Genomic DNA, 17,519 nt, shown 5'->3' with positions numbered 1-17,519 from the left:
TCCATCTTTCTGAGAATCACCGGCTTAAAGAACAAATCACGGATGAGTTTTAGACACCCCTCAGTGTCCAAGAGACACCGCATACCTCTTCCTTACTACGTTGGAGTTCACTTCACCGTGTAGGTCCTCTCTTGAATTCAAAGGTAGAATTCAGGTGTTACATTCATGGCTGGTAGGCAAGGACCACGTAGGCCTTGTTTGTCAACCATTATCTAGCACAGTGTTTTGCGTACAATTGGCTCTCAATAAATATTTGTGAGATTAATTAATAATGACTGACAGATTTGGATGTTTCTGAGTTTTGTCCTTGGATACTCAGAAATTTTTAAGGTATTACCAAAAAATATGTAAATGGGAATAAAAATAGTGGTGTCTACCTCCCAGGACTGTTTTAAAGATTAAATGAGAAAATGCTTTTAGAGCTCTCAGCCCTAGGTTTTGGCACTCCAATGACAACTTAATTACTGTCATTATATTATTTGTCATAAAAAATACATCCAAATGATAATGACCGCCTACTGCCAAGTGCCATATTTAGTTCATATTCCATGCCCAATCTTCGGCTGTGCCTAAGAAGTATAACAGTAGTACTACAGTCATGAATTTAATTATTAAGGGGATAGATAACTTTAGTCTTTGGTTAACTTTAGTTAAGTCTTCATCAATAATTCCAAGCACATGCTTCAAAAGTATCAGAAGTTGTTCTCAAGCAATAAGGAAAGAGCACAGAAGGAAAAGTGCAAACTCATCATCATTATCACACACATACAATCCCACCCGGAAACTTTTGGATGGTATATCCTCTTTCTTCAAAAATGACAGGTTGCAGAAGACACACAGATGGCCAACAGGTACATGAAAAGATGCTCAACATCACTAATCACCAGGAAAATGAAAATCAAAACCACGAGCTATCACCTCATACCTGTTAGAATGGCTAGAATCAAAAAGACAAGAAATAACAAGTGTTGGTGAGAATGTGGAGAAAAGGGAACCTTCATGCATTGTTGGTGGGAATGTAAATTGGTGCAGTCACTATAGAAAACAATACGGAGGTTTCTCAAAAAAATTACAAATAGAACTACCATATGATCCAGTAATTCCACAATAGGGTATTTATCCAAAGAAAATGAACACTAATTTGAAAAGACATATGCAGCCCTACGTTTACTGCAGAATTATTTACAATAGCCAAGATATGGAACCAACCCAAGTATCCATGCATACATAAATGGATAAAGAAAATGTGGTGTGTGTGTGTGTGTGTATATATATATATATATATATATATATAGTGAAATATTACTTAGCCATAAAAAAGGATAAGATCTTGCCATTTGAGACAATATGGATGGACCTAGACGGTATTATGTTAAGTAAAATAAGTCAGAGAAAGACAAATACCCTATGATTTCTTTTACATGTGGAATCTAAAAAACAAAGGAAATGAATAAACAAATAAAAGACAGAAACAGACCTATAAATACTGAGAGCAATCTGATGGCTGCCGGGGGGTGGTGGTGGTGGGGCGGTGGTGGGGTGATGGGCAAAATGGGTGAAGGGGAGTGGGAGGTACAGGCTTCTAGTTAGGGAATGAGTAAGTCACGGGGAGAAGAGGCACCGCAGTGGGAAGAGCGTCCATGGTGCTGTAAGAGCACTGTTTGGTGACCGACGGGAGCTACACTTGTGCTGAGCACAGCATCACAGAGTTGCTGAATCACTATGTTGTACACCTGCAACTAATGTAACAATGTGTGTCAGCTAGACTTCAATAAAAAATGATAGATTATTATTAAAATCAAGGGACTATAATCTGAAACTGGAAAACATATACAATAGCAAGTTTAACTTCAATCTGTACCTTAATGAATTCCTCTGGAATAGAGAACTTGCAGTAGAATGTTCCTTTAAATCAAGTTTTGGCTTCAAGATATAGCTTCAGACCCTTAAGCATACCTGTGACTAATTAATCTATCCCTTCTACCACGCCTTTGACTTTGGACACATTTTGTGATTGTAATTATAAGGACCTTTGGCAAAATACGCAGACAGCTTACAAATACTATTTTAAATGAGGGAAGTTGCAGAAGTTTTGCTCCAGAAAGGGAGGTGGCCAAATACCCCTTTCAAGTGGCAGCCTTGACATTTAGCATACTTTTTCCCATACCAGAGCTGTGCCGCATGCTTGAAACCCCAGCCTGCTGGTGCTGCTGCTCTTTTCCATGTTTGGCTCCATCTATATAGCAATTTTCAAAGCAGGTTCCAACTCGTTTGGGGATACTTTCAGATATTGTATATGTAGCTTGACAAAGTCATATGCAAGGACTGATTTCTTCACCAATGTGCAAAAACAGCTATTCTCATGAGTCATTTCATTTTGGAATTCAACAAGGTCTGCACAGAAGTCACCTGATTTTTCTTTTTTTTCTTCCAGAGGTACGGAAATAAATTCCATTTGGCATTGATATTTTACCTTTTATTTTCTATTTTTGGACTGGTTGAGCTATTTTTGCCCGAAAGGCTTAGACAAATTATAGTGGTGTCATGCTAGCAGGGTGACGCTTCTATGGATGTAGGGCATGCGGAAAGAGAAGAGGGGTTAAAACAACGAAACTGAGGAAGTACTTTACTATATGCCACTGACTCTTCTAAGTACTCTGCACAGTAGCTCATTTAATATTTGAAACAATTTTATGACATAAGTACTATGATTATCCTCTTTATATTGGTAAGAAACAGACTGACCTTCCCAAAGCTCTCCAGTGCAAGAGCCAGGGTTCAAACCCAGAAGTCTGATGTCATAGGCAGCTCTCTTCGCCAATATACTATGTTTCCTCTCATCAAAGCTGACCTGGACATCAACATGCTCCTCTTTTATTGAAAGAGTAATATCTAATTTAATAGATACATGCTACATCTACCCTCCAGAAATGTGATAGGGTCTCATGAAGCACCATTAGTGGTTGTCTCTCAGACCCTTTAAAATGTTATACATAGTATTGCATACATCCAGGGAAGTCTTTGTTTACTGGAGGAGCCTGCATATTTTGAGGCATACATCATTCTTGGTTAAAAGGCATTATATATGCCCTTACTTGCTTTTCACTGTGAACCAATGAGCAGAAGACAGTTCACAGGAGTCAGTGTTTGTGGTTTCTCATCATGGGAAGTGGGCCAGAATTCCTGATGCCCCATTGAATTGAAAGCCAAAGTACTACAGAGCGTGTCAAACATTCGTTTTGCTAGTGAATTGGAGATCTGGTCAGCATAAATGGAAAACTATTTCACTAAAGACAGAAGCTACCCAACACTCAACAGAATACCCCCAAGGGATCCAACCTAATGTAGATACTTGAATTTATTCCATGTCCATTGAATCACACTTGGATTGAGATTTGTCTAAATTTTCCTGCCTTCTTCCTAGACAATTCAGTTTTCTTCCTTCTTTAAAATGTTTAGCTATGGGAGTAGGGACACATGTCCCACAATAGGCTGAGGCTTTTATATTTTTTCCCCTTACATGTCATATTTCTCTAGTAGAATAGACTGAATACTTTTTAAACATTCAGTGGGTTTTACACTACATAAACTGTGCTTACCTTATGAGATGCCATTAAATAAAGGCTAATATTTAATTTCTTTTTGGTTTATTTATCCATTCCACTTTGTAAACTGATGAAAGCTACTGTACATGTGTATAGTCAGGGTTCTGCCTTTCTTTTAGCCTCTATCTCTTTCTAGTCTGAATGTTAGGGTCTTTTATTTTTCCTTGGAGGCAATCTAATTGGTACATCAGTCCACACTAGTCTACGGAGCTTTGCTGAACATACATCAATGAATTCCAGCTCTCTCATGTATGAGAGCCCAGCATCTCAGTCTATGAGAATGTCTGACTGGAAGTACTGGGAAGGCAAAGTCTGGATAAAGCATGGATTCTTAATCTAGGGTCTACTGGTAGAATTCACAGTGTCTATGACCTTGGATGAGGACAAATTTCACTTTTTATTTTCACAAAACTCTAACTGGAATTTAGCATTTCTTCCAATTATGAATGTTGACAAACTGCTACCTCCTCCTGCCTCACACACAATGGTATTAGCTGTCCCTGTGTCTTTGTCACCAATAGAAACCAGATTTTTCCATAGCATTTAGAGTCGATGCAGATATCACAAAATATCATTTACACACATTTCTACTCCACAGTTTGGGGAGTTAACAAACCTGCTCCAGATCACACTTGACTGTGGTTTTTGTGCAATCTACATCTGCAGATGTCCATGTGATGTCGTGGGTGGCCCCATTCAGCCACCGAACAGTAAAGTTGAAAGTTTGCACATTGCTGACCTAGATATGGACGTTGCTCCCCAGTGTTCTATCTATAATGGTTGGTGACAAGGAGATGAATCAAAGACTACTGTACAGTTCAATGCTTTTTTTAGCTAGCAATAACAATCTGCACACTGGTATCCTTACAAAATATTTAATTTATAGGTACTTCCCTATATTTTAAACATCATAGTCTATCATACAATTCATTCATTTTTTTATTACTATACTACAGTTTTGTGTTTGGAATACCTTGATAACTATATTGCACTATAATTGATTTCCTTCATAATTCTATGCATTTTATTCATACATCAAAAAATATTTTTCTGAGAAGTGATCTGGAGGCTTTACCTGCTAAAAGCTAAAAAGATCCATTAGCACACAAAAGGCTAAGAAGCCCTATTTGAGAGAATTAAGGGGTAACAGGTTTTGGGGAATGAGATGCCCTCTGAAGCCAAGAAGTCTGTGTACCCAAAGGGAAGGAGGAGGCAGTGGAGGAGTTGTGAGAGGCATGCACGAGGTGATGAGGGGTGCACAATTTGCCCAGAGAAGGGCTCTCTACCTTATCCATCACCCACTGTTAACCTCAACGTTGTAACCCCCTGAAAACTAGATGTCATCCTCTGCTTTTATTTATTTTTATTTTTAAAAAGATTTATGTTATTTTTATTTTGGGGACAGGAGGAGAGAATCTCAAGCCGACTCCCTGCTGAGCAAAGAGCCCGACACACGGCTCGATCCCAGGACCCTGAGATCATGACCTGAGCCAAAAGCAAGAGTCAGATGCTTAATGGACTGAGCCACCCAGGTGCCCCCATCTTCTGCTTTTAGGAAAGAGACCGTGTACCTGTGGGTTTGGGAATAATGGTCAGAGAGAGAATAGGAGTAAGAGAAACCCTGTGGGTTGTGGTTGGGCAGAAAAAGGCACTTCCATGGAAAGGAGGATACAATTAAGACAGTCTGCTCCCTCACTCCTTACAAGTTGAAGGCCTTTTCCTATAGCAGCAATTCTGTATTTCATTTACACAAGGACAGGGATCCTTAAAAATAATAGGCAGAATCCCTGCTTTATATATAAAGGATTTTAAGGTAAAGAAATGCTAATGATGGTTTTCATACATGACATCATTTGGGGTAGAAGAATTGGGAACTGTTAAGTTATGTAGAGTGTATTTGTGTGGGTGAGAGAGACAGAGTGAGACACACACATACGTGCAGAGAGAGAGAGAGAGAGAGAGAGAGAGATTGATTGATTGAGAGAGAAAATACCAAACAAGGAAACTTAAAACTTTGTCTCATGGCCAAATATGTTAAACCTCTGGAAGAAACTGAAATCTCAGATTAGTGTTCGAGAGACTTGATGAAAGTCATCAAAGTAATGATCATCATGAAAATAACACTTCAGGTAGTATTAAAAGGAAGTATTTTCCTCAGAGGCTTCAAAACACTTCTTTACCTGTTCCTTCATTAATTTCACAACATGAAGTGAAGCAGGAGATCTGGACTTGGTACTACTCTCCATTCTGCAACAGAGGGCAGAATGGTATGATATAAAATAAAGACTGTATCTGGTGTTTAGAGAAGTGACTTTTTGTGGATAACTCATAGCTATTATTTAGCCTTTGGTCGGCAGGAAGGTTGGGTGCAGAGAAGTTTGAGGAGAAGGAGAAAAGTAAGTGCTCTTGAGATCTGGACGTGCACCAAATTGGTCTCCATCTGACAAACACTGATTGAGCTCTGAGCCGTGTGCCAAGCACAGGGGAGGCATGAAAAGGGTCCAAGTCCCCAGTCACCGGTCAGTTGTGGTAGCCAAAATTCCTTCTTTCAAGTTTAGTACCTGGATTCTCTACTGTGTGAATTACCTAATAGGTGATACTTATCTTAGAAAAACTGGGCAATATAAAGAATTTCTTCAGTGGACATGGAGCAGGTAAAATCCTATTTGCTGTTAGAGCTGTGGAAATGTTTAACTTTCCTCACATATAAAAAGTAACTATTTTCTTTAAGTGTTTTTCATTCGATGCTCTATTTTTTACCCCATATACATATACACACATATACAAATGACAAGACAGGGGCAGCAACTTTCCAGGGATAATATCCTTATTCTAGGAGGTCAACAGCTGTCAAAATCTCATCATTTATGAAAATATAAGGGGAGTCCTGAGAAGCAGGAATGTTTGATGTAGTCTAACTCTCGAGTTAAAACACCAAACCACAAGATATTTTTGTGTTGTCTTTAATAAGACATTATTTGTGGAACCTTTCTGCTTGTGACAATGGATTTGTCAAATAAGACAAAAATGAATGATCTACTTCTTTTTTTTAAAGGCCAACCAATTATAGTTGTGGATTTTATATTCCTATATCTTATTTCTTAAGCTTCCTCTGGCCAATTGCAAACTGTTATCAGTAGGTACTCTGGCTTAAAAAAAACTTATGGAAAGTTGGATTTCTTTAAGGTATCATATTTATTCTAAAGCCATAATAAAATGGCTAAATTTAAAATCTTTTGCTCTCTCTCCCCTACTTTATGATTAGACTTGACATTGTTTACCCTGCCCTGTACTGGGCAATATTGTTTAGTTTAACAAAGAGAAAGATTTTCATGAGCATTTAGGACAAGCTTACAGCCTACGAAGGGGTATAACTAGCATGTTACCTTCATAATCTGTTATCACAATCACAACCCTTAAACTTCCCTCTCTTCAAGTCATGTCAGGACTATTATGTGAAAGTCAAAGGACCTTTTATCAAGAACGCCCAGTGCAGGAATCTGTTGACACTTGGAGGCCGCTTGTAATATTTTTAACAATTCAGAACTCCACACAGAATATGAAAAGCAAGTAGATTAACCAAAAAAGGTTAAGAAAATATCATCTCTGACCCATTCACGTAGATGACATAAATACAGAGACTTAACAGAGCAAACATGGAGGAGCCATGAAACAGGACGAGGATACCTGTCTTGAACTCAGAGAGATTATTTTATCGCGAGATGCTATTTTATATCAATGTACGTACGTTCTTAATACCAGGATCAGGCAGAAGTTGTTCGTTTAGTGCACCCCTTAAAACACCGTCTGCCATTTGGTTGCTGTCACATGAGCCCTAATAAGCCTGAATTGCACCACTGTATTTATGTTTTATTATATTTCAAACGCCTGCCTCTAGCACCCTCTTGGAACTCAGAGCAGCTCCAGGCTGCCAGAGGAAATGCCAGCAGGCTTTCACTGGGCAGCGCAGATCACTCCAGGGACACACAGCCCTTCTCCAGCAGAGACCAGGCCACCTGGGGCCAGACCAGCCCCACCACGGACCCCCGCCAGCACAACAGACCTCGCTGCTTCTGCCTGCCTTGGCTCATCACTGCTGATTTCCTGACACTCAAAAGGACCTTGCTTTTCTTTTCAAGGTTAAAAAAAAACACACCTCTCATAAAACCTTATCTAGAAATAATCAGACCAGAAACCAGAGAGGCATTAGAGAAAAAAACCAGCCCAGAAATGTTAAATACCAGAGGAAGGGAGATGGAAAGCATTGCCATGACGGTGATGAACTTTATCCAGCCGATGAGATCATTCATTATCCGAGTTAATATCTGCGTCTGTGCACGGAATTGCTTTCCTTTTAATACCTCTCATCCCTCCCTTCCCCTAGCGCCCCTCACCTGCCAGCCTTCTGTCTCTGGTGCTTTTCCAAATAACATCCAGGGCTCTAGCTGTGGAGTCTCGGATGTGATCGCTAAAGGACCTCCGGAGAGGGGCTCGCAGGGGCCGAGCCATCACGTGGGCCTCGGGGTCCCCCATCCAAGCGCAGGGGACTTCAGCGCAGCCCGGGCGCCGCGACCATGCTGACCTGCTCCCGCTGCAGACGCCCTTCGCCGGCTGCGGGCTGTGGCTCTGGCGGGCGGCCCGGCTGCGTGCGCGCCGGGCCCGGGGGCGAGCCGCGAGCGAGCCCTGCGCCCTCAGGATCCCGGCATTGCGGCTCGCGCTGCGGCCCGGGAAGCGCCGACTGCAGGCGGCCTCCTGGACGGCCGCCAAGCGCGCGCGGCTGCCACATCTGGAAGGGCTTACAAATGAGCCAGCGACACGCTCGCGCAGCGCTCGGGCTGCCGTCGTGGCTATCTAGATGATTCTAGCTTCCTGTGTAATCCAATAACTTGACTCTTGGTACAAGCTCGGCCGTTCGTCTATTTAATAACTTGCCTCCTTCCCTGGCAATCCAGGTTAACCTTGCACTTTTGAAGGAAAAGGCAGAGCAGGAGGCAAAAAAGCACGAGGGGTGGCAGGTAGGGTTCTCTTCAACTTTTCGAGGTAAATTCTCATTCACCTTTGCATTTGATTAACTCATTTGTGTTTTATTTTTTTAACTTTTTAAAAATTTAATTTTATTATGTTAATCACCATACATTACATCATTAGTTTTTGATGTAGTTTATTACTTCGTGGTTTTAGATTAGGCTGTTTATGACAGAGGAAGTTCAACCTTTAGTTGTGGGTGAGGGAAGGAAGATGATGGCTGTAGCGAGCATCCTACACATCAGTCTGGATTCTCTCTAGGAAATGGATACCTGAGTTTTAAGGTAAACACTAATCACCTCCTCATATCTCCCTTCTAACTATGCTTCTACTCACTTTAAGTGGTGTAATCAAATAATTCTAGGTTTTGCCTCTAAATAAGGTTCAAATGTCCCCTGGTTTTGAAAATCTTTTAGTTACAAGTAAGCAAACTTCATCATTATAATTGCACATCAAAAACTCTCTCCCAAAGGGTAAAAAAACTGCCAAGCACCATGAAATCAAAATATGGGTCAACTGTTTAACAAGATCTGTTTTTGAGTTTCTAAAATGCCAAATAAATCTATTTCTTTGCCAATGAATTTGGTTGATTTTCTGCTTTTTTATGCAGTATTAATCCTCTCCTGTTTCACTCTCCATTAAACGCCATCTTTTAACTTTCAAGGTTTGGCATGGAGGCTGACTATCGGCATCACCATAGTATCTAAGGGCCAGTCCATAACCTTTGCAAAATTAGAAAATGCTGTAAAAGTACTTTGTAAATTGCAAAGTACCATGTGAATGCTAATTATTATCATAATTGTTTTTATGCACGAAATCCTTTTCAACCTACACTGATCTCCTGAGTCCCCATATTTCTACAGCATACACCCTCTTTCCCATCAACTTTGACAACTTAATTATATAAAAGATGATAATTAAAATAGCGAGATTGTGCTCATGAGTTATAGCTAACACTTGTGGCACTGCTAATTAGTAACCCACATGTCTTCAATCATATTGTTCCCAAATTGTTAAAGCCCATGAGTCTCTCCAACAGAGAATGTGCATCTCGATATTGTCTTCTTTGCCTTATCATTGGGCTGGGCATAGATAAGGAGGCAACAAGTACTAACTGCTGAGGTATGTGGACTTCTGTGCCCCGTGGGAGCCAATTCCAAGGGAAAATTCTCCATTAAAAAAAAAATCTCAAAAAATTTGATTGCCTAATTACATGGCTCTATTTTAAAACAAAGTACTGGAAGTCTGTGTGTGTGTGTGTGGATGTGTGTGTGTGTGTGTGTGTGTGTGTGTGTGTACGTATGTGTTTCTCCTTCAAAGAGGTCTGGGCACCTTGAAACAGGTTGATTCATTTCTGGTCAGGTTGAACAGGGCAGGTCTGTTTGTAGAGGAACAGTATGAAGTAACCATAGCATAAGTAGTGAACCACACTCTGCGTTAGGCATGGGGAAGTTGAGGATAATTAAGACATCGACTCTGTCTTTAAGGAGAAATCCCACTGGCCACAAATCATTTCAAAATAGTGTCATAAATTCTATGACAGAAACATGTACCAAGTGTTATGGTAGCACAAAGAAGGAAAAGGTGGCTTGGATTCCTAAGTCCTCTTAAGCCCTGACCTCACCTAAATTTCCAGTCTAGATTTACAACATACAACCATTCTCAGCACGAATATCAACAGCTGATTGTATGAGTCATGCAAAGGGACTGACTGTAATGGCATGAAGTTTTTCTATACCCAAACATAGAACAGGAAACACCATTTATTGAGTACCTATGACATGCCAAAAACTCTTCTAGCACTGTAAATCGATAGACCCACGTATGTAGACCCCTATAGGTATTATTATCTCCTCTTTAGAGATGAGGAAGCTGGAGGGCAGAGAGAAGAGATTTGAGAAAGGTGAGATAGTAAATGCCAGACCTAGGATTCATACCTAGAGCTGTTTGCATTCAAAACTCATTAGCCTCCCAATCAACTTGATTGCTCATAAATTAATGACAGTGATGATAATGACCGATTAGGGTTTATCTAGGCTCAGCTGATACTAAGCTAAAGGCCAAAACTCTTTAATCTTAGCCAAATAAAATCACCACTGGGCCCATGGTGTGAAAGAAGCCTGAGTCTCAGAGGGGTTTTAGATGATCCCAGCTATGAAAACTGAAGGGCAGTGAATCAAGAGAACAAAGGCCTAGTCAACACGTATTGCTTAATGATAGGACACTCCAAATGATCTCCAAAGTATTCTAAAATACCCTCCTCCTCCGTGACACGCTCTTTCAAAGACAATACTCCTAGTACTTCACTGTAGCTCATCTCAGCAGGTATTAAAAAAGCCTACTTATTCTAAGCACAGGTTCCATTTGGTAGAACAGTCCAAAGACCAAACCTAATATATATATATATATATATATATATATGGAAACTTATGAACATAAATGTAACTTTTATTGACAGACTATTGGAGAAGGGGAGCACAGCTATATTTTCAAGCAAGGTGGGTTTTAATTATTGATTTTACCATATTCCAAAGTAGGGCTGGCAACTTTACCCCTCATTTCTAAAAACTCATTAAATTCAAATTTCATTGTGAAGATATTTCAACTCTTTGTAAATGAGTCTCAGCCACGTATCATGGGTATGATGTAAAAACTATCTAATACACTGCCAATTTTAAATTATTTTTATTTTTTGTTTTCTGGCTGTATTTATTGGCCATTAGAAGAAATGTTCCATGCAGAAGAAGTGCTTTTCAAAATTCACCATTTATAGAATAATTCCTCAAGTTTTATTTCCACAAATTTCAAATAATACAAGTCTCTTCTGACTGAGAGGTGAGGATAGTATACCATAATTAATGTTATCTCAGCTTGGCAGATGGAGAAAGTGGGAATAAGAGAAATTTATTGATTTTTTTCAAATCCTGCTGGGAATTATACGAGAAATGAAGATAGCAACATTATGCTTCGATTGCTTTTCAGTTCCTTTTTCTTGTGATAAAGGGCTAGTTTCAGCCATTGGTGGAGTTGCTCTCTGACCTGGGGGACTCTTGTTTGTATATTAAGCCAGAGATTCTTGCTCAAGTATGTCCCTAATATTTTCCACCTAAGAAAACCATTCTATTTTGGTAATATATTATAGATTTTATTTAATTTTGTCTAATTTATAATTTTTGTCTTCTTACTACAAACAAAATTTTAATTTTATTGTGTTTCTAGGTCCTATATGCTTTGATCTAATGTCAGGGACACCTTCTTTTCCAAGCCTGTGTAGCATAAATCCACTTTGGTCTTATGGCTACTCTTATTTGCTGATGCAACTCATTTAAGCCTCCTTTGGAGTAATCAGAACATTAGAATTACCCAAAGTGCTAGTAGGTTCTTTCAAAATAGTATGACTAATGATGGGAAATGAAATGTTTATTAAGAGTCAATGCCATGCTTAGATCTGGGTCTTTGGAACAGGAAGGAAATTATTAAAACCCCATTTGGTTAAGCCCTGTGAGAGACCTAGCCCCTGCAACAGTACAACAGGTTAAGTGAATGACAGTGGCTATCTGGCATAATAGGTCTGCTTAAGGGCTGCAGTTCCACAAAAGTTCTTCTCCATTATGTATCTATGTCTCCAAAAGCCCATGACAAAATTCATAGTATGACGCTTCTGTAACTCTGAGGGCTATATAAATGGTTTCTGTTTTTTTCCAATGAAGAATACCTAGCATATAGGTTACATGCTGCCAATCCCTGTTTCCATTTTGCATTTTGTTTATTTAGCATGACCATCTTGAGTGCATTTACTCTGGTGCAAGTGGCAATTTTGTTTGTTAATTCGTTCCCACAATTGCAACCCTAAGGATTTTATTCAGTTTGGTTGAGAATCTCCTCTCTAATAAATTGTTAAATATCTTCAACCAAAGGGTTCAAGGCAAGGTTATTTACACTATCAATTAGGTATCTATTGATGCTTGATAGACCAATAGACCACAAGGACAATTTTCTTCAAACTGGTGATCTCCAACCTGAGGGCAGACAAGAGTCTCTTTGGAAGGCAAGAAGAAAACCTTAGAATCTATGTCTATTTATAAAGCTCTTTGAGTTTTTCTATTTTTCTAATATATAGAGGACACAAATACAGTGATTTATGGATAAAATTTATAAATAAATGTATATATTGGGGTTCTATACTCAGAAACTTATGGGAGTTAGCAATCAAAGATCTTCGGAGACTATTTCTCTACAAATCCTGATATATACCAAAATCACACTATCTTTCAGAAAAAAATCAACTTGTTGGGGGAATACTGTTGAGTAATACATTTTTTTCCCCTCATATTCACTTCTTGTGATATATGAGGAAAGTAAAAAACAAGAAGTGAATGTGAGGAAAGAAAAACGTTCTTTCCTTCCTGACACGATAATACCTTCTTTCCTTTTTAACTACTGAATCTCATTACTAACTGCTTTCTGAAACAAAGTTCTTCATCTGGGCTGAGAAAAGTCACCTTGCCTATGAGAAAGGAAACTGCTCTATACTGAATGTTTGTGTTCTCCTCCAAATTCATATGTTGAAACCTAATCCCCAATGTGATGGTATTAGAAAGTGGGGCCTTTGGGAAATGATTAGGTCATGAGAATCGAGCCATTGTGAATGGGATTAGTGCCCTATAAAAGAGAACCTGGGGTCCTCCTTGCCCCTTCTCCATGTAAGGGCTCAGCAAAAAGATGGTATCTATGAACCAGGAAGTAGGTCCTCACCAGACACCACATCTGCTGGCACCTTGATCAACTTCACAGCCTCTAGACCGTGAGAAAAAAAAATTCTATTTTTTACAAGTCACCCATTCTATGGCATTCTGTTAAAGCAGCCCAAATAGACTAAGGCAGAGACAGACCTTATTTCAGTCCTGCCCCTTGATAGCTTTGTGATCTTAGGACAGCATTTTCACAATTGCTATAACAGGGATTAACTAGATCCCTGATTCTGGTGCAGAAGGGGATGGAAGTAAAGCATACAGAATCCCACAGGATGGGGCCTGTCCTACTGAAGTGGGGTAGGACTTCAAAAAGATTAAAACAAAAAGGTTAAACAAAAAGGTTAAATAATTCTACTGGGGTAGGTGGTCTCCTTCCTCTTCTAAAAAGTATCTCCACAGAATCTAACCTATTAGTAAATTAATTGGCCATTTTTACACTTTCCTCAAGCTATTTTTAAGTTGCTTTGAATATGTTTCTTTGGAGTTGTTCATTTGTTTGTTTTGGTTTACTCCTCTCTCAATTATTTCCTTTCCATTTTTTCTTGACTAGTTCACTCTAGTTTTCTATACTAGTAATTTTGGCAGAAAGACAGGAAAGAAAAAGTACTAGAGAATGGGAAGAAGAAGTAGTGATGCTTCCAGAATTTTTTTTTTAACGTAAGGATATCCGATTTTTTTTTCTGTGTCATGATTTCAGAGGGTTAAAACATTTTCAGTTCTACAGAAAAATCAACAAGGATGCATCACCAATACTAGTGCTAAAGAAATAATACATCTATAATTTATATTGCCTTAGCAAAGGATAGACTATCTACTGGTAAAATAAATTTTAGACATAGTTAAAACTTTAGGAGGAAGTTTAGCAAGGAAATGTCCTTGCTCTTATTCTTCATTTTCTTTTATTCCTTTTATTCTTCCTTTTGTCATTTTATTCTCCTATTGTTTATTCTTCACAGTATAAAATTTCAGTATTTTATGAATTAAAGGAGTCCAACATATGACATAGAATTACAGTGATGTAATTTCTCTGCTTACTGAGACTTAGAGTACATTATGACTATTTGAATTGCTTTTAAATTGCATTTATTTCAATTCATACTAGTTTTATATGTATCTTTATGTTGACATTGGAACCAAAAAAATCCCCCTCTTGCTGATTCTGAATAAAAGACTTCCTTCTGAGAAACAAAAATAAATATTCAATGCTTTGTTTTACCTTCATGTAAACTCACTGCCACAAGTCTCTATAAAGAATGCCAGATGTTGATTACCTTTTGGATCTTAACAACTATCAATAGCCTTTAATAACATGCTATGCTAATAATAAAATCAAAAGCAATTTGGGATAATGACTGAATGGTATATTCGAGCATATGCATTCAGGGATAATTTTGAAGTCAGACCAAACAGGAACACAAATATTTTTCCATGTTAATATAACCTATTGATTATACCTTTTCAACCATATTATTAATAAATGTTATTTATTAATAGGACCCCCAAAACACTGCCAGTACCAACAGGTTTGAATGTTTTCATAAAAAGTTATTTTATAGGTTGCCTTTGCTTTTGTCCATGAAGGGATCCTGATGATATACCACCACCCCCACCACACATACACAAAATATAAAACAATGTTTTTCAGAAATTGCACAATAGGCAATGCAGGATTGTGATTTCTGAGAGTTCAAAAAAAAAAAAAAGATGAGCTCTACCGTGGCTCCCGTTTACTGCCTGGTGGTATTTTCTAGTCACAGAGTAAAGAGAAGAAAACCAAACATAACCTGAGAATCTTGAGGTGATAGACATTAAGAGTTTCTGGAGACTGAAGCAATTAGAATTTGCAAGTCAGAGTACCAAAGAAAAGAGAGCAACATTGTGAGTTCTGCAGATTTGCAGATGAGTCTCCCCAAGCCTTTGACTGAATACTGATCTGCACAGATGTAGAAGGAACTTTCCCAAACTTGGGGAAAAAATACTGGAAGTCAACAGGCAGATAACATCCTGGAGCTCACACAGGGCTGGGTTAATTTCTGTTTCCACCAGTCAGCATGATGAGACCTCATGTAATATGAGGTCTTGGGTAGAATCCCTAGAAGGGTCATGCCTTAGTCGGGGGACTAAACTAGTCTTAGAATAATGGCTGCTCTGGACCTGCCAGCAGAAAAAAGGAAATAATAAAGATAAGAGCAGAAATAATTGAAATTGAAAATAAATAATAGAAATTAAAAGGTGGTTCTTTGGAAGGATCAATGAAATTGATTAATCTCTAGTCAGATTAACTAGAAATAAAAAGTGAGTTTAAGGGACACCTGGGTGGCTCAGTCAGTTAAGCATATGCCTTTGGCTCAGGTCATGAGTCCCACATCAACCTCCTTGTTCAGCTGGGAGCCTGCTTCTCCCTCTGCCTATGGCTCCCCACTGCTTGTGCACTCTCTCTCTGACAAATAAATAAATAAAATCTTTTTTTAAAAAAGTGATTTTAACAGGATTGAAGGTTAATATACAAAAATCAATTATATTTGCATATACTAGCAATGAACGATTAGTAAGTCTCATTTATAACAGGATAAAAAAGTATGAAATACTCAGAAATAGGTTTAACAAATATCTGTACCCAAACTTATACACTGAATGCTTTATAAAACATTACTAAGAGAAATTAAATACCTAAATAAATAGAGACATATACCATGTTCATGGATTTTAATACTCAATACTGTTAGGGTATCACTTCTCCTCAAACTAATCTATAAAATCAATACCAATCAAAATTCTAGAAGTTCTTTTCTTTTTTTTAACTGACAAACTAATTCCAAAATTTATATCGAAATACAAAGGACCTAAATGAACCAAAATTTTTTTGAAAAAGAGGTACAGTGTTGGAGGATTTACACTTCCTGACTTCAAGACTATAAATCTACAGTAATCAAAATAGGATGATACTGATTTCAGGATAGGCATATAGACCAATGGAACAGAATAAATATTTTGGAAATAGGTTCATACAACATGTTCAGTTGATTTTTTATAAAGATGCCAAGGTAAATCAATGGGGAAGAATAATCTTTTTCAACAAATGGTGCTGGGACAATTGGATGCCACATGGAAAAAATAAACCTCAACCCTTACCTCACATGTTAAACATTAACTCTAAATGGACCATGAACCATAGTAGTAATTTAAGAGTGAAACTATAAGATTTGTACAAGAAATTTTGTGGCCTTAAGTTAGGCCAAGCTTTCCTAGGATTCAATAAGCATCAATCATTAAAAAAATGGATAAATAAGAACAAAAAATCCTTTTGTCCTCTTAAAAATATTGCAAAGGAAAGAAAAAGTCAAGCCACTGGCTAGGAGAAAATACAAAATGTATATCCAGAATATATAAAGAGCCCTATAATTCAATTTAACAAAAAGACAAATAACCAGATTATAACAAATGGGCAAACATTTTGAAATGACACTCTGCAAAAGAAGGTATATGAAAGGCCAATAAGTACATGAAGATATCCAATCTCATTAGTCATTAGGGAAAGGCAAATTAAAATCACATTGAGTTACCACTAGACACTGAAATTAAAAAGACTAACCATATCAAGTGTTGGGTGGGATGTGGGACAACTAGAATTCTTACATATTGCTGGTGGGAATGTAAAATGGTTTAACCAATTTGAAAGTCTGAAAGTTTCTTATAAAAGTTAAACATACCTATGGACTCTGAGAAACAAACAGGGTTTTAGAAGGGAGGAGGGCGGGGGGATGTGTTATCCCGGTGATGGGTATTAAGGAGGGCATGTACTGCATGGAGCACTGGGTGTTATACGAAAACAGTGGATCGTGGATCACCACATCAAAAACTAATGATGTCTTATACAATTCACAGCACACCTCTGAAACAAATAATACATTATATGTTAAAAAAAAAAAAAAGAAGAAGATAGCAGGAGGCGAAGAATGAAGGGGGGGAAACCAGAGGGGGAGACGAACCATGAGAGACTATGGACTCTGAAAAACAAACTGAGGGTTCTAGAGGGGAGGGGGGTAATGGGTTAGCCTAGTGATGGGTACTGGGGAGGGCACATACTGCATGGAGCACTGGGTGTTATGCACAGACAATGAATCATGGAACACTA

General features: G+C 38.3%; 1 protein-coding gene across 2 annotated transcripts in view; it reads right to left on the bottom strand.

Moving 5' to 3' along the window:
- DLC1 (DLC1 Rho GTPase activating protein) overlaps nt 1-17,519 on the bottom strand; it is a 404,280-nt gene that overhangs the window by 167,697 nt on the left and 219,064 nt on the right. The window contains exon 1 of one of the 2 annotated variants that reach the window (XM_088021391.1): nt 8,000-8,138. The exons of the other annotated variant lie outside the window; for it this stretch is intronic. Within the exon in view, the coding sequence (XP_087877517.1) occupies nt 8,000-8,138 (139 nt within the window). Of the gene's footprint in view, nt 1-7,999; nt 8,139-17,519 lie in introns of those variants that run through there. 2 annotated transcript variants of the gene reach the window in all.

Source organism: Eumetopias jubatus, unplaced genomic scaffold (assembly GCF_037043125.1).
Source record: "Eumetopias jubatus isolate StellerSeaLion01/CBP00866 unplaced genomic scaffold, mEumJub1_p1.0 scaffold_2, whole genome shotgun sequence".
Classification (NCBI taxonomy): domain Eukaryota; kingdom Metazoa; phylum Chordata; class Mammalia; order Carnivora; family Otariidae; genus Eumetopias; species Eumetopias jubatus.
Note: the sequence above shows the minus strand (reverse complement) of the source record. Positions and strands in the feature narration are given on the sequence as shown.